The sequence below is a fragment of the Lepidothrix coronata genome, unplaced genomic scaffold (genome assembly GCF_001604755.1).
Source record: "Lepidothrix coronata isolate B3197 unplaced genomic scaffold, Lepidothrix_coronata-1.0 Scaffold28, whole genome shotgun sequence".
NCBI classification, from domain to species: Eukaryota; Metazoa; Chordata; class Aves; order Passeriformes; family Pipridae; genus Lepidothrix; species Lepidothrix coronata.
In genome coordinates, this window is record NW_016690208.1 from 2,139,858 (window position 1) to 2,156,290 (window position 16,433).

The 16,433-nt window shown below is 41.6% G+C and overlaps 1 protein-coding gene across 23 annotated transcripts in view; it reads right to left on the minus strand.

The window, feature by feature from the left end:
* Nucleotides 1–16,433, minus strand: part of FNBP1 (formin binding protein 1) — a 96,135-nt gene that overhangs the window by 58,023 nt on the left and 21,679 nt on the right. For 12 of the 23 annotated variants that reach the window (XM_017810130.1, XM_017810129.1, XM_017810145.1 and 9 more), the window contains exons 1-5: nucleotides 13,195–13,280; nucleotides 7,074–7,189; nucleotides 2,641–2,697; nucleotides 539–583; nucleotides 25–172 (exon numbers count right to left, since the gene is read on the minus strand). In XM_017810130.1, coding sequence (XP_017665619.1) covers nucleotides 25–172; nucleotides 539–583; nucleotides 2,641–2,697; nucleotides 7,074–7,189; nucleotides 13,195–13,269 — 441 coding nt within the window. In that variant the 5' untranslated portion in view covers nucleotides 13,270–13,280. Of the gene's footprint in view, nucleotides 1–24; nucleotides 173–538; nucleotides 584–2,640; nucleotides 2,698–7,073; nucleotides 7,190–13,194; nucleotides 13,281–16,433 lie in introns of those variants that run through there. The other 11 variants (XM_017810147.1, XM_017810146.1, XM_017810142.1 and 8 more) reach the window with 2 other exon arrangements.

The window sequence follows — 16,433 nt, forward strand, 5'->3', positions numbered from 1 at the left end:
AATAAATAAAAAAGGATCAATTACCGATTTCCTCTCTTGTTTCAGCTCCTGCACGTAGCGTGTTAACTCCCCAGTGATAAGAGAGGTCATGTTCTCTGAGATGACCTCGTGCTGTCCAGCATAGTCATTCATTTCATTTAAAGTGGCTAGGAAGGCTCTAGTTGATGTGTACCTGCAAAGGACAAAAATGCATTTTTACTCTTAGTCCCTCCCTTTTCACACAGACACACTGCAAAGGGAGGTGGGATCCCCCTTGAGCATTTAGTGTGGCTATGTGAGACTGAATGTGAATTAGCACGGATTCTCTGGAAGGAATTTCTCCAAAGGAAGCCTATCCCACACACTGACAGTTGTCTGATAAATCTATCTCGATTTAGACAGTTTGACACTGGCTCTTAAAATATCACCACTTTAGAGTGCCAGGTTCTTTATCAGCACAGCTCTGGGGCTTGAGCATTCTAATCTCTATTCACCAAACATTTCTAGTTATACTCTTTTGAGTCCTACAATTCAGTGCACAGTCATCAGTATATCCTACCTGGCAAAATCCTGTCTAAGCAAGCAAAATTTTGGCCAGCATAGCCTAGAAGAGAAAGTTTTTCATAGTGTAAATTAAATCTAAATCAGCTACAGTTTATAAAGTTTTCAAAGAAGCAGTGAGTTTACTAACCAGGTGTTCATTGTCAACCCATATTTTTAGTACCTTCCATTGCAAGGTTTATTTTTAATATAAAATAATGTCCTATACAGCATTCCATGTATTATTAAAAGGAAGAAACAAACATCTGTGCACACAAGAAACAGCAGATTATGTCACTGGTATATTCAGCCCAGTGCCAACAGAGTTGCATTTAAACACCCCAGCTGGCTGTGCCCAGCAGCAAGACACTGGTACATTCCAGAAAAGTTATTATTAAATATTATTATTATTATTATATAGTAGTGGCCTGCACTGATAACATCACCTAAAGGTGAAAAATCAAAGTAAAGAGGAGATATTAAGAGAATATAAAAGGGAGTGGTACAAGGAGAAATAAAAAAGGCATCAGGAAAAAAAAAATCCAGAATAAACTTAAAAAAGAGACTTAAAATAAAGCCCAGTACAAGCAACAACATTCACAGTCAAGCTGTGAAATGAGAGAAATCCCAGTTGCAAAACAAAAAGGAGGATCAAATCCACAGAACTACAGACTGACAATAAGCTTGAAAACGGATAATTTTTAGCCAGGCTGTCTCAAAGCAGCGTCTGAGGCTCCCAAAGGTCACATGACAAATCCCCAGACATTGTTTTGAGACATGGAGAAACTACACTGAGGTGAACACTATATTTACAAAGGGCAAAGGACACACAGGATCCTCTGTGCCACATCACATACAATCATTTAGCTCCAATATTCTTCTCCAGCTATGAAAGATGCGTCAAAAAACGTTGCAGTAAACTCAAAATACCCATTTATGGTAGAGCTGTCCAAAGGCAGATTTATCCCTAATCCTGGGTACAGACCAAAGCAGCCACTGTGCTGGTAACATAAGCTTCCTTGTGTAAATATCAATATCTCAGGAAACAATGGCATAAATTAACTGATTCCCAAACAATGTTACTAAAAATAAATTAAAAAGCAAATAAAAAGTCTCTTATCTCTCTTAAACAAGATACTGGAGTAGCCCCCATACAGAGCAGCTTGGGGGTCTGACCCAAAAATCTAAATTAATATAATCATCCAGCTGGATCCATATCCAAAGTAATTTGAAATGTTTCAAATTTCAAGGTCAAGGGTTTGAGGCTCCTGCTGGGCTCTCCAGAGGCAGAGCAGCCTCCTGCAATCCAAGGCTGAGGGTCAGACCCTGCCGTGCCTTCCTTCAAAGCTGCATTGCAACACTCCGAGGTTGAGAAACCCCAGAGCCACAGTGCTCCAAGGAAAAAGGTTCTCACTCTGGCTTACAGCCTCTCTGTTGGGAAGGTCTTCTTCTAGAAAGTTCTCCTTAAAGAATGTCTTTATTTTCATCAAGGGCAGGAGTGTTCTTAACGACACGTGGTCTGTCAGGTGAATCAACAGCGGACAGGTGAGGCTGTGCAACACCCTTCAACAGCAGCACGTTGTGTGTCCATCCATCCCAGGATACTGGGAGTAAAAACTATATCCTTCACCCTGCTCTGCAAGCCTGCTACACCACCGTGGTGTTAGAACATTATCCCTTTAGTAAGTTACTAATCTGTGTTGTCAGCCCGCTCGAGTAATTTAATGCTTAGGGAGACTGCTTAAGTTTCATGCTAAAATTAACGACTGTTTCTGTTCCTGCTGAAAGCAGATATGAATTTGGACATTCACTTCAAAGAGCCAGGATCAGTCTGGCTTAAAGTTTTTAAGGCATATTAACAAAAAATGAAACAAAAGCCCCAAACCAGGCATCCAGAAACTGTTACACCTAAAGGGAACTGAGTAGTTACAGACCAAATCCACACTCTGAAGATCCACTCCTTAGTATCTACCACATAAGGCTGTTTCTGCATCTATGACTTCTTTATTTTTTACATTTGACTTTAAAATCTTTGCCTCACAAGCCAAATCTTAATTGATGACCCAAACTTCTCCCCTTCCTCCATCAACATGCTCACCCAGCAGTGGATCATGATCATACCTGTATTCCTCCTCTTCTTTGGAGTTCTTTTTGGGTTGGTATTTCTTTGAAAGATTCCTAAAATCAAAAATACAGATACACAAAATTAAATTTTAAAATATCCCTTAAAATTTACTGGGTAAGCTTTGCATTCTGTGGGGACTTCAGTTTTTATCTGCAGTGACCTGACACCTTTCCAGAAGCACGAATGAAATCAGGCTTTGACTGTGTCATAGCAACACCCAAAGAATGGGTTCACAGTGCCCCAGGTTTGCCTGCCTTTAGCAGGATGATTAGAGGGAAATGAAGAACCTTCATAAAGCTGTGGGAAGCTGCACTGAGATGGCAAAAGGGGGATCATTTTATGATTATCAACTAATGCTGGGGGAAGTGTGAAATTTGATTATCCCAATTAGCACAGATGATTGCATCTCATTACCCCACAGCCAGTTAATGATTTAATTTTAAAATACCAATATGCCCTTCAAGTGATTGTAGCTTGAATGAGAAACCTGAACATCACTGCTAGCACATCTGACTGTGAGTATATGGTTTCCATTGCCCTGCAAACCCCTCAGCAGCAGCAAATCCAGGGTTCCCTGAAGGAGTGCTGCCCACCTGACCCTCACCTTGCTGATGCTCACAGCTCAGCTTTACCATCCATATTGCACTGCAGCACAACACAACTCCCTGCACCCTTCAACCAGTGCTCACCAGAGAGCTGACAAATCTTACTCAGCAGTTTTAAAGCCTTTTCAGTGCTCCTGTGTCCTAAACTCAGCCCTACTACAATGTTCCTCCTGGCAGCCTCTCACCCTGTTGTGAAAGGGAAGCCATTTGTTTCAGCTTTACAAGGTGGTTTCAACAATTAAAAGCAGAATACAAGGAGCATTGGTGGAATCACTGTCTGAAGGAGGACCATGTTTCAATGACTTATCCATTCCAAACTCTTTGGAGGCCTCCCAGAACACATTTAGTTGTAAAGAAACTGCTTTTTCAGAGGTGTAACCCATTCCCTGTTGATGCTGGTTTTACTGATGAGTGGGAGACAGCAGGGCCTCTCATCTCACGTTTCTTATGCCTTTTGTTCTCTTTGAGGAATTAAGGAGCATCTGCCCAAACAGAGGAGTAGCCAGAACCCTGGCAGATTTGCACAGACAAACATGTGTTCCTCAAAATTTAAGCATCCCAACTGGAAGGGATCCAAATGAGGATCTCCCTTCCAGTCTCTGCCTTCTCTCACAGATCATCCTCTGAGAAAATAAACTTTTCTCTAGTTCTGCAGGCAGCAGCTTCCACCAAACACCACCAGCATGGGAAGAATTCTGCAAACTGTCCTGCATGATGACAGTAAATCTTACATCACCCTTTGCATACCACAGGAATGCCTCCCTCCATGCACCTGCTGGAAGAGGAAAGGAAAAACCACAAGGAAACATGCACTAATAAGGCATTTTCACACACAGTCACTACTCCATCTCCCTGCACTGTCACACTGCCCAATTAACTCTGACATACACAGCTACTGGCTTCTTGTGGATCTTTAAAGGTGCAGAAATGCTACAGAGCTGAGGGAAAAAAAAAAAATCTAGTCTGCTTTCATGGAAAAAAACCCACCACCACTTAACAAGGATTAGCATCTGGGTTAAACACTTCATTATTTCCTATGCACTTTATACAACACCTAAATAGAGTCTATATATTTGAGTTTTTTCCCCCTTTTCTAAAATCAAAAATAAATGTAGTATTTTAACCACGATACACAGCAAAAAACCCCAAAATTATTCTGAATCCAGAAGTATTGCAAAAGTTCAGCAACAGTACAGTGTCATGACCCACACTCCAGCACTTCCCATGTTCAAGCTCCTGAAGCAGTGAGAAGTTCAGTGCCAACAGTGACTAAAGAGGGAACTAACACATAATAACAAAGAGCAGCAGTAAAACACCAGTTCTGGAAAGATTCTGTGCTACCCTTTGCATCTGTCTCCATGAGTGTTTCTATTTGCCTTTCACTCTATATCATTTTTTTTCTGCCTTTCCAGCTTGTTTCTCTGCTCCCTTATTTCAACTTGTCTGACATCTTCCTCTCTCTCTCACATTTGTCACCCATCAGATTCTCAGATTATCCTGATACCTTAAGCATTTTTTCCAACACATCTTCCTCAAGGCTGTGTATCCATCATCACATTAGGCAAGGGTTTTGACATCCTTTGTGATGCTTCAGCTGTGTGTGCTGTAAGGGAAGTGGTGACTTGGGAAGGAGGACAAGGAAACATCACCCCAGCACTCAGAGCACAGCATCCAGCACATCAATAACATCCATATTTGCAGGATTATAAAGAGGAAGCAAAGGACCACTTTTAAATAAAAGCCAATTAAACTTTAATAGATGACCAGGCTGAGATGTACAGTCAAAGAGGAAAAACAACTATTTAGGGAGCCCAGGGACTGAGCAGAAAACAGGAGTTTCAGAGAAGAAAATAAATTTCAGCAGCTTCCCTTACACTATAAATAAAATTCTGAGTTCAGTACACATGAGTAGCCTGAGTTAACTTGTTCGTTTTTAATAGTATCTTCTGCATATTATGACATGCAGTGATGTGCTGCAGCCCTTCTGCACCAAATGGATGTGGTACAAGAAAGGTTTGCACCAGGCTCAAGGAGACTTATTAAATAAAAGCAGATGCATGATTTATTCTTCTTTCTTAATGTCCAGCACTGTTTTACCTCAATATTTGACAAGTCAACATTCTTGTTTTTTTCTTTTATAACTCTTACTTCTCAGATGTCTCCAAGCAGCCCTGTGTTTAAGAGCTCCTCAGGGACAGATGTATTTGTCCTCAAACCATAAAAATACAGAGAGGCAAGAAACAAACAGGTCAGGTTTGTTTTAGAAGTCTAGGACAGAATAAAATATAAAACTCAGGAACTCATAGTTTCTAGATGGTGACAGGTAAAACCATCTTTCACTTTCCTTTAACATTTTGTTTGTGTGTTCATTTTCATAACGATGCTCTTTACACCTGAAATTTGTCGTCCTAAGAAACCCAGTAAGTCTGGCAGGGGATTGTTCATAAGACAGGCCAGCTCACACAGATACTCTGCTGGGGTTTCCCAGTCCACTCACACTCTCTTTTCTTCCAGCTCATTTTGCCTGTGTAATTCAATCTCTGCTCATCTCCATAGGATGTGAGCAATTTGTTCCTGCACGAGTCATCTTCTATTTCCTGCTTGTCTATAACAGAAACCCTGGGGAAGCCTCGTGGCGCTCCCCTGGGAGAGCACATCCCTACCAAGGCAGGGATTTATCCACTACCAGTTCCTCGTAAATCACAGGCCATTGTGCATCTCTAACCCTCTTGAACACAAGCAAATTCTGGGTGATTTTTTTTTTCTTTCAAATAGACGCTGTGCTTTAGATCTACACAGACACACTGAAACCTTGGATCCCCATCTCTCTAAACGCTGAGAAGATGGAAGGAGTTCTAATATGTATTATCATCATGCAAATTAATTAAAAAAAAAAAAAGTTGTGGATTTACTGGAGGTGTTAGGAAGAATTATTCCTGTTCTCCCCTCCCCAGTTAGCTCCACCACTTCCCAGTTTATCACTAAAAGTAGTGGCTACCAACAGTGCTGCCCCACAGCCCCTCAGCAGCAGCAGGACTTGCCTGTGTGTTGTTGTCCCTTCTAAACCCTGATCACCTCTCAGCTTTTATTACCTTGCTGGGAAAAGCAGGGTAAAATCTGCTCCCTGTGGGAGGGTTTTTAGCACCCCTTCCCCATTTACACTGGATCTGACCTCAAGGAATAGGTTTTCTGTCTGGTTCACACACACTCGTCTCTATCGACAACCTGATGGTGGAACCAGACATGTAGAAAGTACTTTGCAGGAATTATTTGAGATAAATTCACAAAGATCTCTGCTCTGTTTAGGAGACACCTCACAAGACCTATGGCAAGATTACAAGGCTGTAATTCAAATCTCAGGCTGCAACCTGGTTAACTCCAGAGACAAATCTTCCAAGGGCTGGGTCTGACTTTCTGACCTGCAGTTTCTCCTACGCCTGTCTGAGTAAAAGAAAACCTAAACTTTGCCTAACAAGTGATCATTGTTCTCCTGAATTCTTAAACCCTTCAGCATTTACACACAGCAGCCCTAATTTCATGGAAAATATTACAATGCTGCCTCAAAGCCTGAGCCATTAATCATGCATAAATCGTGAGTAAGCCCCAGTGTGCTATGCAGTCACCTAAATAACCCTTCTTTCTGCAGAGCAGAGATAATAAAATAGTATCTTAAATGAACTTTTGCTTTCCAATCTCTAAATCAAAGCTATTCTCTGAAAGCCATTATTATAAACCAAATCACCACTATCACAGCAAACTTAAGAGTTGATTACAGGCTCTGAACAGATGCAACTCTAAGTCCAGAACTTTACATACCAACTTACCTAAGCTGCTTTGCATAGCTGAGTTCAATCTCTGTTCTTTCTTTTACAAACTTGATGTACTTTTCCAGAACATCAATACCCCACTGTGTGTGTTTTTCTAAGTTGTCAAACTGGTCCTGCAACGAATAAAAAAAAAAAAAAAAATAGTTTAGTCTCATTGAACATAGATAACTAAAAATAATACACAAGGTATTGCCATATAGAAAGTGTTAATAATATTTTCCATCACCACAGTTAGACATATTTTGTAGCTACACAGGTTTTTAAATCAAAGGAAATCTGTATTTTAACATGAGATCCATTCAGTAACATTCTTCCTTCCTCATTTCTGAATCAGTTTCATTCCAGAAATCCTGGCATTTCTACTAAATACCATCTTCTAATATAAAGACAAACTTAGGCAAAGGATAAGAAATAGATACTCTTTGTAGTATTTTATTTTACTCTGAAAAATTAAAGCACTTCCATGAATTTGAGGTCTACTTTCAATTAATAATTCTTATCCTAGTCTGAGAAATATAGACTTGAGCTTTGTCAGTGTTATGAATTTAAAATATAATTTAGAAAGCTAAAACAGACTTTAATTCCCCTACAGTTTGTTTTGTTCTAAAACAGAACACATGCTAACAAATGATGCCCCCAAAAAATGACACTAGCTATGTTTTCAGTAAGTTTTCTCGTCTACCTCCATTTATACACAGATGCTACCTTGTTCTTCAAATATTGTTGCCCTCCAGAACAGTCACACATGTTTTCAATAAAATCAAGAAGGTTTCACAAGTCAGCCTGGGATTTGCAAATGCCAAGAGAAATTAAGCAACTCTAAATCCAAATTAGTTATCCGAGACAGTTTATTACTATCTTCAGATTGAACCTATAATTACCTCATTTTTCAAAATTTGCCTACTTCAACAACACTCAAATTCCACAGTCATCCATTCCACACAGTTTTGTAGAAGTCAATGTTTCTACAAGATTTGAAATATAATTTCAAACTGTGATTCTGAATGCTTATCCTGACAGAAACACGGTGTAAAATAAACAAGGGCTTTAATATCAGCCTATTTATTAGGCATCAGGTTCCACTATGGTTTAAAGGGAATAGAGAGAGTAAGTTTGTACATCTGCAGCACAAAGGTAGATCTACCAAAAGGTTCTGACACAAGTGATGCTTCTCTGCAAAATTTTGGCTTTGTGACTCAGTTTGCAGAGGTATCACTGACTTAGCAGAGCAATAAAAGCCCATTTCCTTCGACACACAGAGCAGAAAAATAACAGAATGCTACAACAAAGCCTTAGTTTTTGATTATGCTGCTTTAGTCAAACACCACTTTCTGCTCTGTGGCACACTTGGCAGTGACAGTGTTACACACTGGTGGCAGGAGAGATTCTGCCAGCACTGAACACAGGAGCTAATAAAGAAAAATAAACCTGCTAATAAAACTGCTTTAACTAATTTGAATTGGAGAAATAGAAATGGTATTAGAGGAAATCTGCAAAACCCTAACAAGAAGCAAGTTAAAGCAGCAGGTAAATACCCATGGAATAGGACACACAGGGTTTGTGCATCTGTGTATTTGCTCTGGTTTAGCATAAGGTACTATTTCAAACCAAGTCAGCCAAGCCAGACCAAGCTTCAGTTTAAATTATGTCCGTTTTAGTCAATTAAAGAGGCACTCGTGGCAGAACAGCAAAAGGGCAATAGTATAAAGTTACAAAAATCTTAAAGAACTTCTGAGCCTTGCACTCCAAGAACTATGACAAAATGGTTAAGTGTGACTGAAGAAAAAAAAAGTAAACTACACAGAATAAAAGCCTGACTTCCAGCTACATAAATCACCTTGAACCAACGTAACATCAGTCGCTCAGAAAGAGGATGTGTGTATTCTGCAGAAAGGGAAGACATTGACCAAACCAGTGCATATTTGTGTATATACAAATCTTTATTTCAGACAATTTCACAGCTGGGGAGAAGACAAAGTCGTGGGTAACATGATGGATCTCTCCTCAAATCAGGCAGGAACACAATGTGCTGCCCGGGGTACAATACAGCACAACGAGGCACCTTCTTCTCTGCTTCAAACATACAACTTCTCCATCTCTGGGATTGCACCAGTGTCAGGAGAGCAGTGCAAACATGGCCTCTTTAAGGTTTCTGATAAAAAGGTCTTCCAGCTCTCCCACACCCTACTCCTCCACAATTTACATTATTTAACATAAATACATGCATATAAAATAAATACCCCACGGGCCAGTCCATTACTCACAAGTTTAGATGCATTCACACACTCCTGACTTTGAGAAGGGAAAACTCAAGAGAGGGAAATTCACTCCCTAATCCCTGTAAGCAAATTCAACCACCATCATCAGATTTATCAGACCTGTACTAAGGAACTAACTTATTATCCTACTGTAACCCCATCCAAAGAGGAAAGGTCAAGGTTTCCCACCAGAAGGAATGCCTTTCAAGGAAATCCTGCCCTTCAAGGTAATCCAGACTGCTGACTGCACAGGAAGATGGAGCAGGTTCACCCTGAAAAGGCAACCTTGGTGGTGGCTTGTCCAAACCTCCCACCATCACCACCCTGAATCAATTCTCAGAGCATCATTTAGATCAGAGTTTGAATAAAAATCCAAAAATGCCTCCAGGTAACTGCCTCAGTGTGGGCTGTTATCCCACAGAGGGACCTGCTGGACTGTTTCAGAGGCCTTGCAATGTCAAGTTTGGCAAAATACAACTCCCTGAGGAGCACTGTAAGGGGAACACATCGTAGTGCCACTGTCAGAGAGACCAACCAGGGGAAGATGCTAAATTTCTATTTATAAAGTGAGCTGAGACATTTGCCCCATGCCAAGCTTTAAGAAGAAGAACCTCAACAAGATAAAGTACAAACCCTGACCTCCACAAGGCAAGGGGAAGTTTAGCTCTCTGCAGATTTGCTAAAGAGAAGACTTTCTGTTCTTTTCCGGGCATGGAACAGTGTTGGCCCAAGTGCCATTTCACTCAGCAGCCAACGCCCCAAAACACTGTGTTACTCTGGGGTCATGCATTCCATTATTCCTTCTCTTTGCTCTGTTCCTTGAGGAGGGAAAAAAGTCAGTAAAATTGGCAACACTTTTGAGCATGAAACTCCAAAGGAAGGACAATGCAGCCAGAGGGACTCCACACAGACAGTCTTCCTGATTCCATGGATGTGCTCAGCAGCCTGAAGGTAGGCAAAGGCTCTGAGCTACAGCTAATGAATCACAGAGATGACAGAGTACACAAAAATGTGTTGATCACACAGCATAACCTTTAATTCATGGAATCCCAAAGTCCAGGGAGACAAGCAATCAATGCAAACACAGGATCTCTAAAAAGAAGATTTTTTTGAGAGTAGTTAACAACCATATCATGCCTTCAAATAAGCAATAGTGAAAAGACTTCTTAAAAATTTATCTACTTTCGACAAGGTTCATTACCAAAATGCATTATCACACAGAAACTGAAGAGTTAAAAGAAACCTCAATTATTCTGGAGTCTAAGGAGAACAGCAAGTGGTTTCAGCACAAAGTGCACCAGCCCTGCCAGTGATGGTTTAGCAGCTGAAGGTTTTAGCTACTGCAGGTTTGCAGCTTCAGCCATCAGCTGGAAGAGGGCTCAGGTGCCTCCATGAGCTGCTGTTTCAGGTTCCAGTTTCAACATACAAACTCTCCTCTGTTCATTTTTTGCAGCCTCCTCACCCTTCCAGTTAGGGAGAACATTAGAAGACAATAAATTCCACAGGGCTTTAGCATTTGAGAAAAGCAAGAAAACAAGGCAAGAAACATGATGCAATGTTCAGTAAAAATGCTCCCTCCAGACCACAGAGAGGGGGAAACAAAAGGTCACACTGCACCTGTTTTCTCCAAAAAGGAAACACCAAAACATTTTCTAGAAGCATTCACTACTTTCTTTTGGCTCAGAGACTGGTTCACACCTAAGAACACTCTGAGCAAAATACTGCACTGACAGTGTGTTGTGTATCACAGCAGGCTCCCCCCACTACTTTCATACTACTATGTCCTTCCAACCTGCCAAATCTCATCTCCTCCCAATTTCAGGTCCCTGTACTTACTGTGATATCAGCTTACTAAAAAGAACAGACTTCTAATTGACCATCAAGATGTGCACGTAATTAAACTACTTGTACAGCTGTAACTTATCCCCCCTTCATCAGATTCCACCTGCTTCCCAATGCCAGCAACCTGTGCCAGTACAAACACTTCCCCAGGTGATGGAGGAGCTGGAATACAGGAGCTGACCCCCCTGACTCACACAGGTGGGAAAGCAGAGCCTCTGCTACGAGCTGCTTAAAACAAAGAGCATCTTCCTACTTTTTCAGAGCTCAACACATTCTTGAGCACACACACAAAAACTGAAGCTCAACAGAGGAAAGTAGAACTTTAGTCATTAACTTGAGTGGGAATTTGACATCCAAGTACCCAGAATGCTTTGAATATTTTAACCCCAAGGCAAAGAGTGTTTCTAACTTCATTTCTGTTTCCATTAATTCTCTCCCAGTACTTTTACTGCTGCCCAAACAACCTCACATCCATGCATTCCTTCTGAAATTCAGCTGCATGCTTGTTACCCTGACAATGCTTAAAATGGAAATAGTGCTGCCTATTTGCTTTGCTTCATTTTAATGGTTACTTTAAGCTGTCAAATCCCCTCACGTCCCAACTGCTCTCCTGAAGTCACATTCCCCAGCTAGGCAAAGTATTTTGGGAAGAGGAAACTTAGTCATTAAGAAAAACAAAAGCCCTCTTCCCATTTCTAAGCCATATAACATGGAGTACAACCAATTATTGAGCAATAAAGTGTTATTCATGTGGTCTTTGATGATCAGCTCAGTAAGAGATTCCTTCCCCTTTCTAGAGCGCTTCCATCTATTGCAAAATAGTTCAACACAGGGTGTTCAGATCCAGTGATGGACCTTAATTTGCCACCAAGGAGCTTCAGCATCAACAGTGACTGAAGTAAAGGGAACATCATCACTCTTCTCTTGAGCTACAGCCTCAGTCTCTCTGCAGCCAGACACACTCACCTGGCCCAGCTCCACCACACAGCCAGGTCACAAGGCCCGGGGTTCCTACTTGGTTTCAAGTGTGAACAAAACAGTAGATTCTGGGAGAATTTACCAATTAATTCTGCAATTTTAATCATCCTGTCAAGCCTGCCCAGATTAGGCTGAGTTGGAAGTGTTTACTGTACCAGTGTCCAGGCTGAACTGTCACTGTCACCCTTTCTGCTGCTTTCACACCTAGCAGGGCAGGAGTGTGAAATTAAGAGGACTGTTAATACAGAGACAAGGAGTGAAGAAAGAGTGTGCTGAAAATTCAGATGCTAATAACAGAAAAGCAAAGCCTTTATATTTAGCATACTCCTCCCGTAATTCTAAGCCAGCAACACAAAAAATGACCCATGATTCTTAAATGGGTCAAGAATATTTGAAGACTTTCTACTGCCTCCTTCTCAGACAGTTCAATTCACAAAATTAGTTGTTTATCCACTGTCCTTAGAAATAGAAGCAGGAATACGGGAATTAAACACTAATTTTTACCTCTGGTTCATACCTCCTCCAACATCTCCCCCCCTTTTTTTTTTAAAGACTCTCATTCATTTTCATAAGCAAAAAGGAATTAAAGTGAAGATCAAGAATACATTACAGTGTTCAAATTCTAAATTGCATTTTTAGACTCCATGGTTTAACAACTTCAAATTATAAAAATAATTAACAAGATGATGAGAGCTGCCTAGGCTCGGGTAGGTCCCATATGGCACTACAGTGCAGCAGAATACACGGGAATTCAGATCACAGATCCTCAGGGACCTACAATAAAGCTATATGCAAATGTTAACAGTCTCCAGGCAAATTAATAATGAAAGAAAACGCATAAAATATAGGCTACCACTGCAAGAGCCTTCCAGAAAACAGAGATGAGCAGAAAATACCAAAGCAATTCAGCATCTGTTGAGTCAGCCACTACTGATGAGAATCAACTTCCCCCACAATACTTGTCAGCAACAGTCAGTGAAATCCTCAGTTAAGGACACTAAACAAACATCCCTGTTTTACACGGAGCACAGGACACTGACCTTTCCCTTGGGGCAGCACAGACAAGGAGCACTGACAGCACCATGGAGGACAGACCGATGGGGCAGGGAGACCATCTCTGCCTGCTTTAGACTCACACAAAGCTGTGGCTTTGCTGGTTGTTTTCTCAACCTACCCTTCCATTCCCCCGGGTATCCGGTTCTCTTATGATCACATGCACTTCTCATGCAGATCACTTCTCCGTCCACATGCATAATTTCATTTTACCCTTTAAATATTAAATAAATTCTCCCTGACCTTTCACCAAGATCCCTAAACAGGCATAATTCTGCTTGAGAAGAATAATAAATAGCCCAGGAAAAAAACCCAGCATCTTCCTTGCACATCTCCATCTTCCTTTCATCGCCATCTCCTAAATTAATTCCTCCGTAAAGCTCTAAAGGTTAACTATTCTATCTCTTCTAGTCACCTCAGAACTCAATCTAGTTAGAACACAGAAACAAAAATAAGATTCTTTGCTGCATCATTAGGGAACTGAGTGTATTTCAAACTTGCGTGAGGGGGAATTCCCCGAAAGCAATCAAGAGTGGAAACAGACTATGTTTTATGTTAAAATACCTTTTATGTTGCTAGATAAACTCACCTCTAATTGTCCTGCTTGTTCCAGTAGACACTATGAATTAAGGAGTTTCTGGGTTATATTTCAGCCTTGAAATGTTTACTCTTCAGCATTTTGCTGAAGCTGTAAAGGAAAATAAGTTCTAATATTTATGCCAATTTTAATTTGGATTTAAAATACTGTTGCCCCAATATAATAGCAAGGCCCTTTGCACAGCAAAGGGCAGCAACAAAGAGCAACCCTTATAATTGCTCCTGAGACCAACCACACTCATCCCCACCCCGAAAACCACCTTCCACAAACTCAAGTGACCCCTCCTGCTAATTAAGCCCAAGTGCTGTCCCACGAGCAGGTTTCGGCCGTGCCTCAGCCCTACCTTGATGGAAACCTGGCTTAAACAAGAAGCACTTCTGAGAAAAGCCATGAGCACTTGGTGCAGAGGCCAGAACCTGGAGAGCAACATGAATATTCCTGCCCAGTCCTGGGAGCACAACCAGATCTCCAGAGTTGACGGGGAACCAATTCCATTGTAACATCTAAAAAAAAGACCCACCTGCAGCAGAGCTGCATAGATACATCCCCCACTAATGAAAGGCTGAGCTTGTCTTCGTACTGGTGTAGGTTATGTTGTACAGGAGATGCACAACAGCAGACCCTAAAACACAGTGGTAGTTACAGAGCTCATGACAGCAAACAGCACAAACCCAACACCAAGCTCCCAAAGCAGGGATGGGAGGGAGAGCAGCTCCCTGGGCAGCAGCACCGAGCAACAGGTCAGCACTTGGACACCTCTGCCTGCTGGAGAGGCCACTGGGAGCACAGCCACATGCTGGCAGTGGTGACCCACTTTAACACCTATTATGGAAGCCTTGCAAAACCGGGCACGTGGTTCACAGGAGGGCACTGCCCTGTGAGTACAACTGCTGTCACCAACTGCCAAGGCGTTCACATACACACTAAATGTCTCCTTCTCTCTGCTGACAGCTTAAACCATGAACTGAAACTGCTCCTTTCTGCAGCAGCCAGAAGCCTCTGAGTTACTGAGGCCACGAGCTCCAGGAGCAGGTGATCCTGCAAGAAACCGCCTGGTCTTGGCTCCAAGGGCTGCTCTTATCATTACAGGAGAGCCTTCCTCACCAGAGTCCAAACCAACTGGAGCCCCAAACCCTCCACCTCTGCCATCCTGGTGTCAAACCAAGCCTTCTCCTCCCCCTATGCCTGTTGTATCCTGCAGAGGATGTGGTAAAGCAGAACTTGTGGTCCCTCAATGGCAACAGAGCAAGTAACGGTGTTACCACAGCAGCCAGGAAGGAAGGTGAGAGAGGAGATGTTCCATACCAGAGAGGATGTGGTTACTGGTACTGCAGCAGCTTAAAAAGATGCTGAAAGAGGTAAGGCAACAAGAGAGGAGCCATTAATTCTGCCAAGTGGGAAGGCAGGAGGATGTGAGAGCTCAACTGCAGCAGGACAGAGCTGATGAACAACAGGTAATTAAGAGAAACAGCAACTGAGCCAAAGAATACTGGATAGAGACAATAAGATGGTCCTCTTGCAGGCAAAAAGCTAATGGGAAGCCTGGTTTTCTTGGAACAAGGGAATTTTTGATGAGAAATTATGTAGGTTACATGCTCTGGACAGCATGGACAGAAGTCCATCTAGTGTGGAGCATTATACAGGTGCTATTTTGGTGTTATTCAAACTGAGGCATCACCTGCTGTTATCAGTGGGAAACCCACCTAGAAATCGTGTTAAATCTGAAAGAGGAAATGTTCTCCTTAGAGGCATCACAATTTCAGGCTCTTGAAAATGCATTTTATAGTTTTCTTTGAATAAGGAAAAGGCAAGGCTCAAACCCCACTGTTTGCAATGTCCAAAGACACTTTTCATGGATGGCCAGGCCACAGCAACGATTCATTTCCTTCAAATAAGTTTATACATTTTGAGGTTTGAGGCACTGCATGACTTTGCCACAATGAGAACCATCTGTCATGAGCAGCCCATTCAGAAAGGAACATTTCTTTTTCAAACATACAATTCTGCTTATAAAATACATGCAAGAAACCCCAGAACAAGACACGGTTTTGTTTCAAAATACATTATAATGTGCAAATTACAACCCAGGATATAAGAAAGCTCTTAAAGAACAAGATAATAAGAGAGAAATCCCAACTAATGCCAAATGTAAGGCCAGAGTATTTTTATGGAAGGACTGAGTGCATTTCAACCTTTTTATGTACTTGTTCAGTTATTTAAACTGAAGACAAACATGCACATGCTGTTTCTTTTGGTGACACCAGTGCAGTGCAACTTATTTAAGTGAACTTATTCCTGCTAGGTATGGGGATTAACAGCAGAATCTGGGCCTTAAAATCCAGACTCATTAGCTAAGCAAAGGCTCATAACTACTAAAATCTACTGGGGCCAGAGAGATGATGCACGTCTACCATTAGCACTAATTATACCAAGGAAACTCATTTGAAGGAAAAAAAAAAAAGGAACAAAACAAAGCAATGCTAACCTCATCCTTCTGCTCATCCTGGGGGAACAGGAATGGCACAAGGGTTTGGTTTTTGCTGACAGTATCCAGAGCTGCAGACTGAAAGGACCCACAGGGATTCTCTGCTCCGTGTGTTATAAACAAGGGCTTTGAGAATGAGCAGA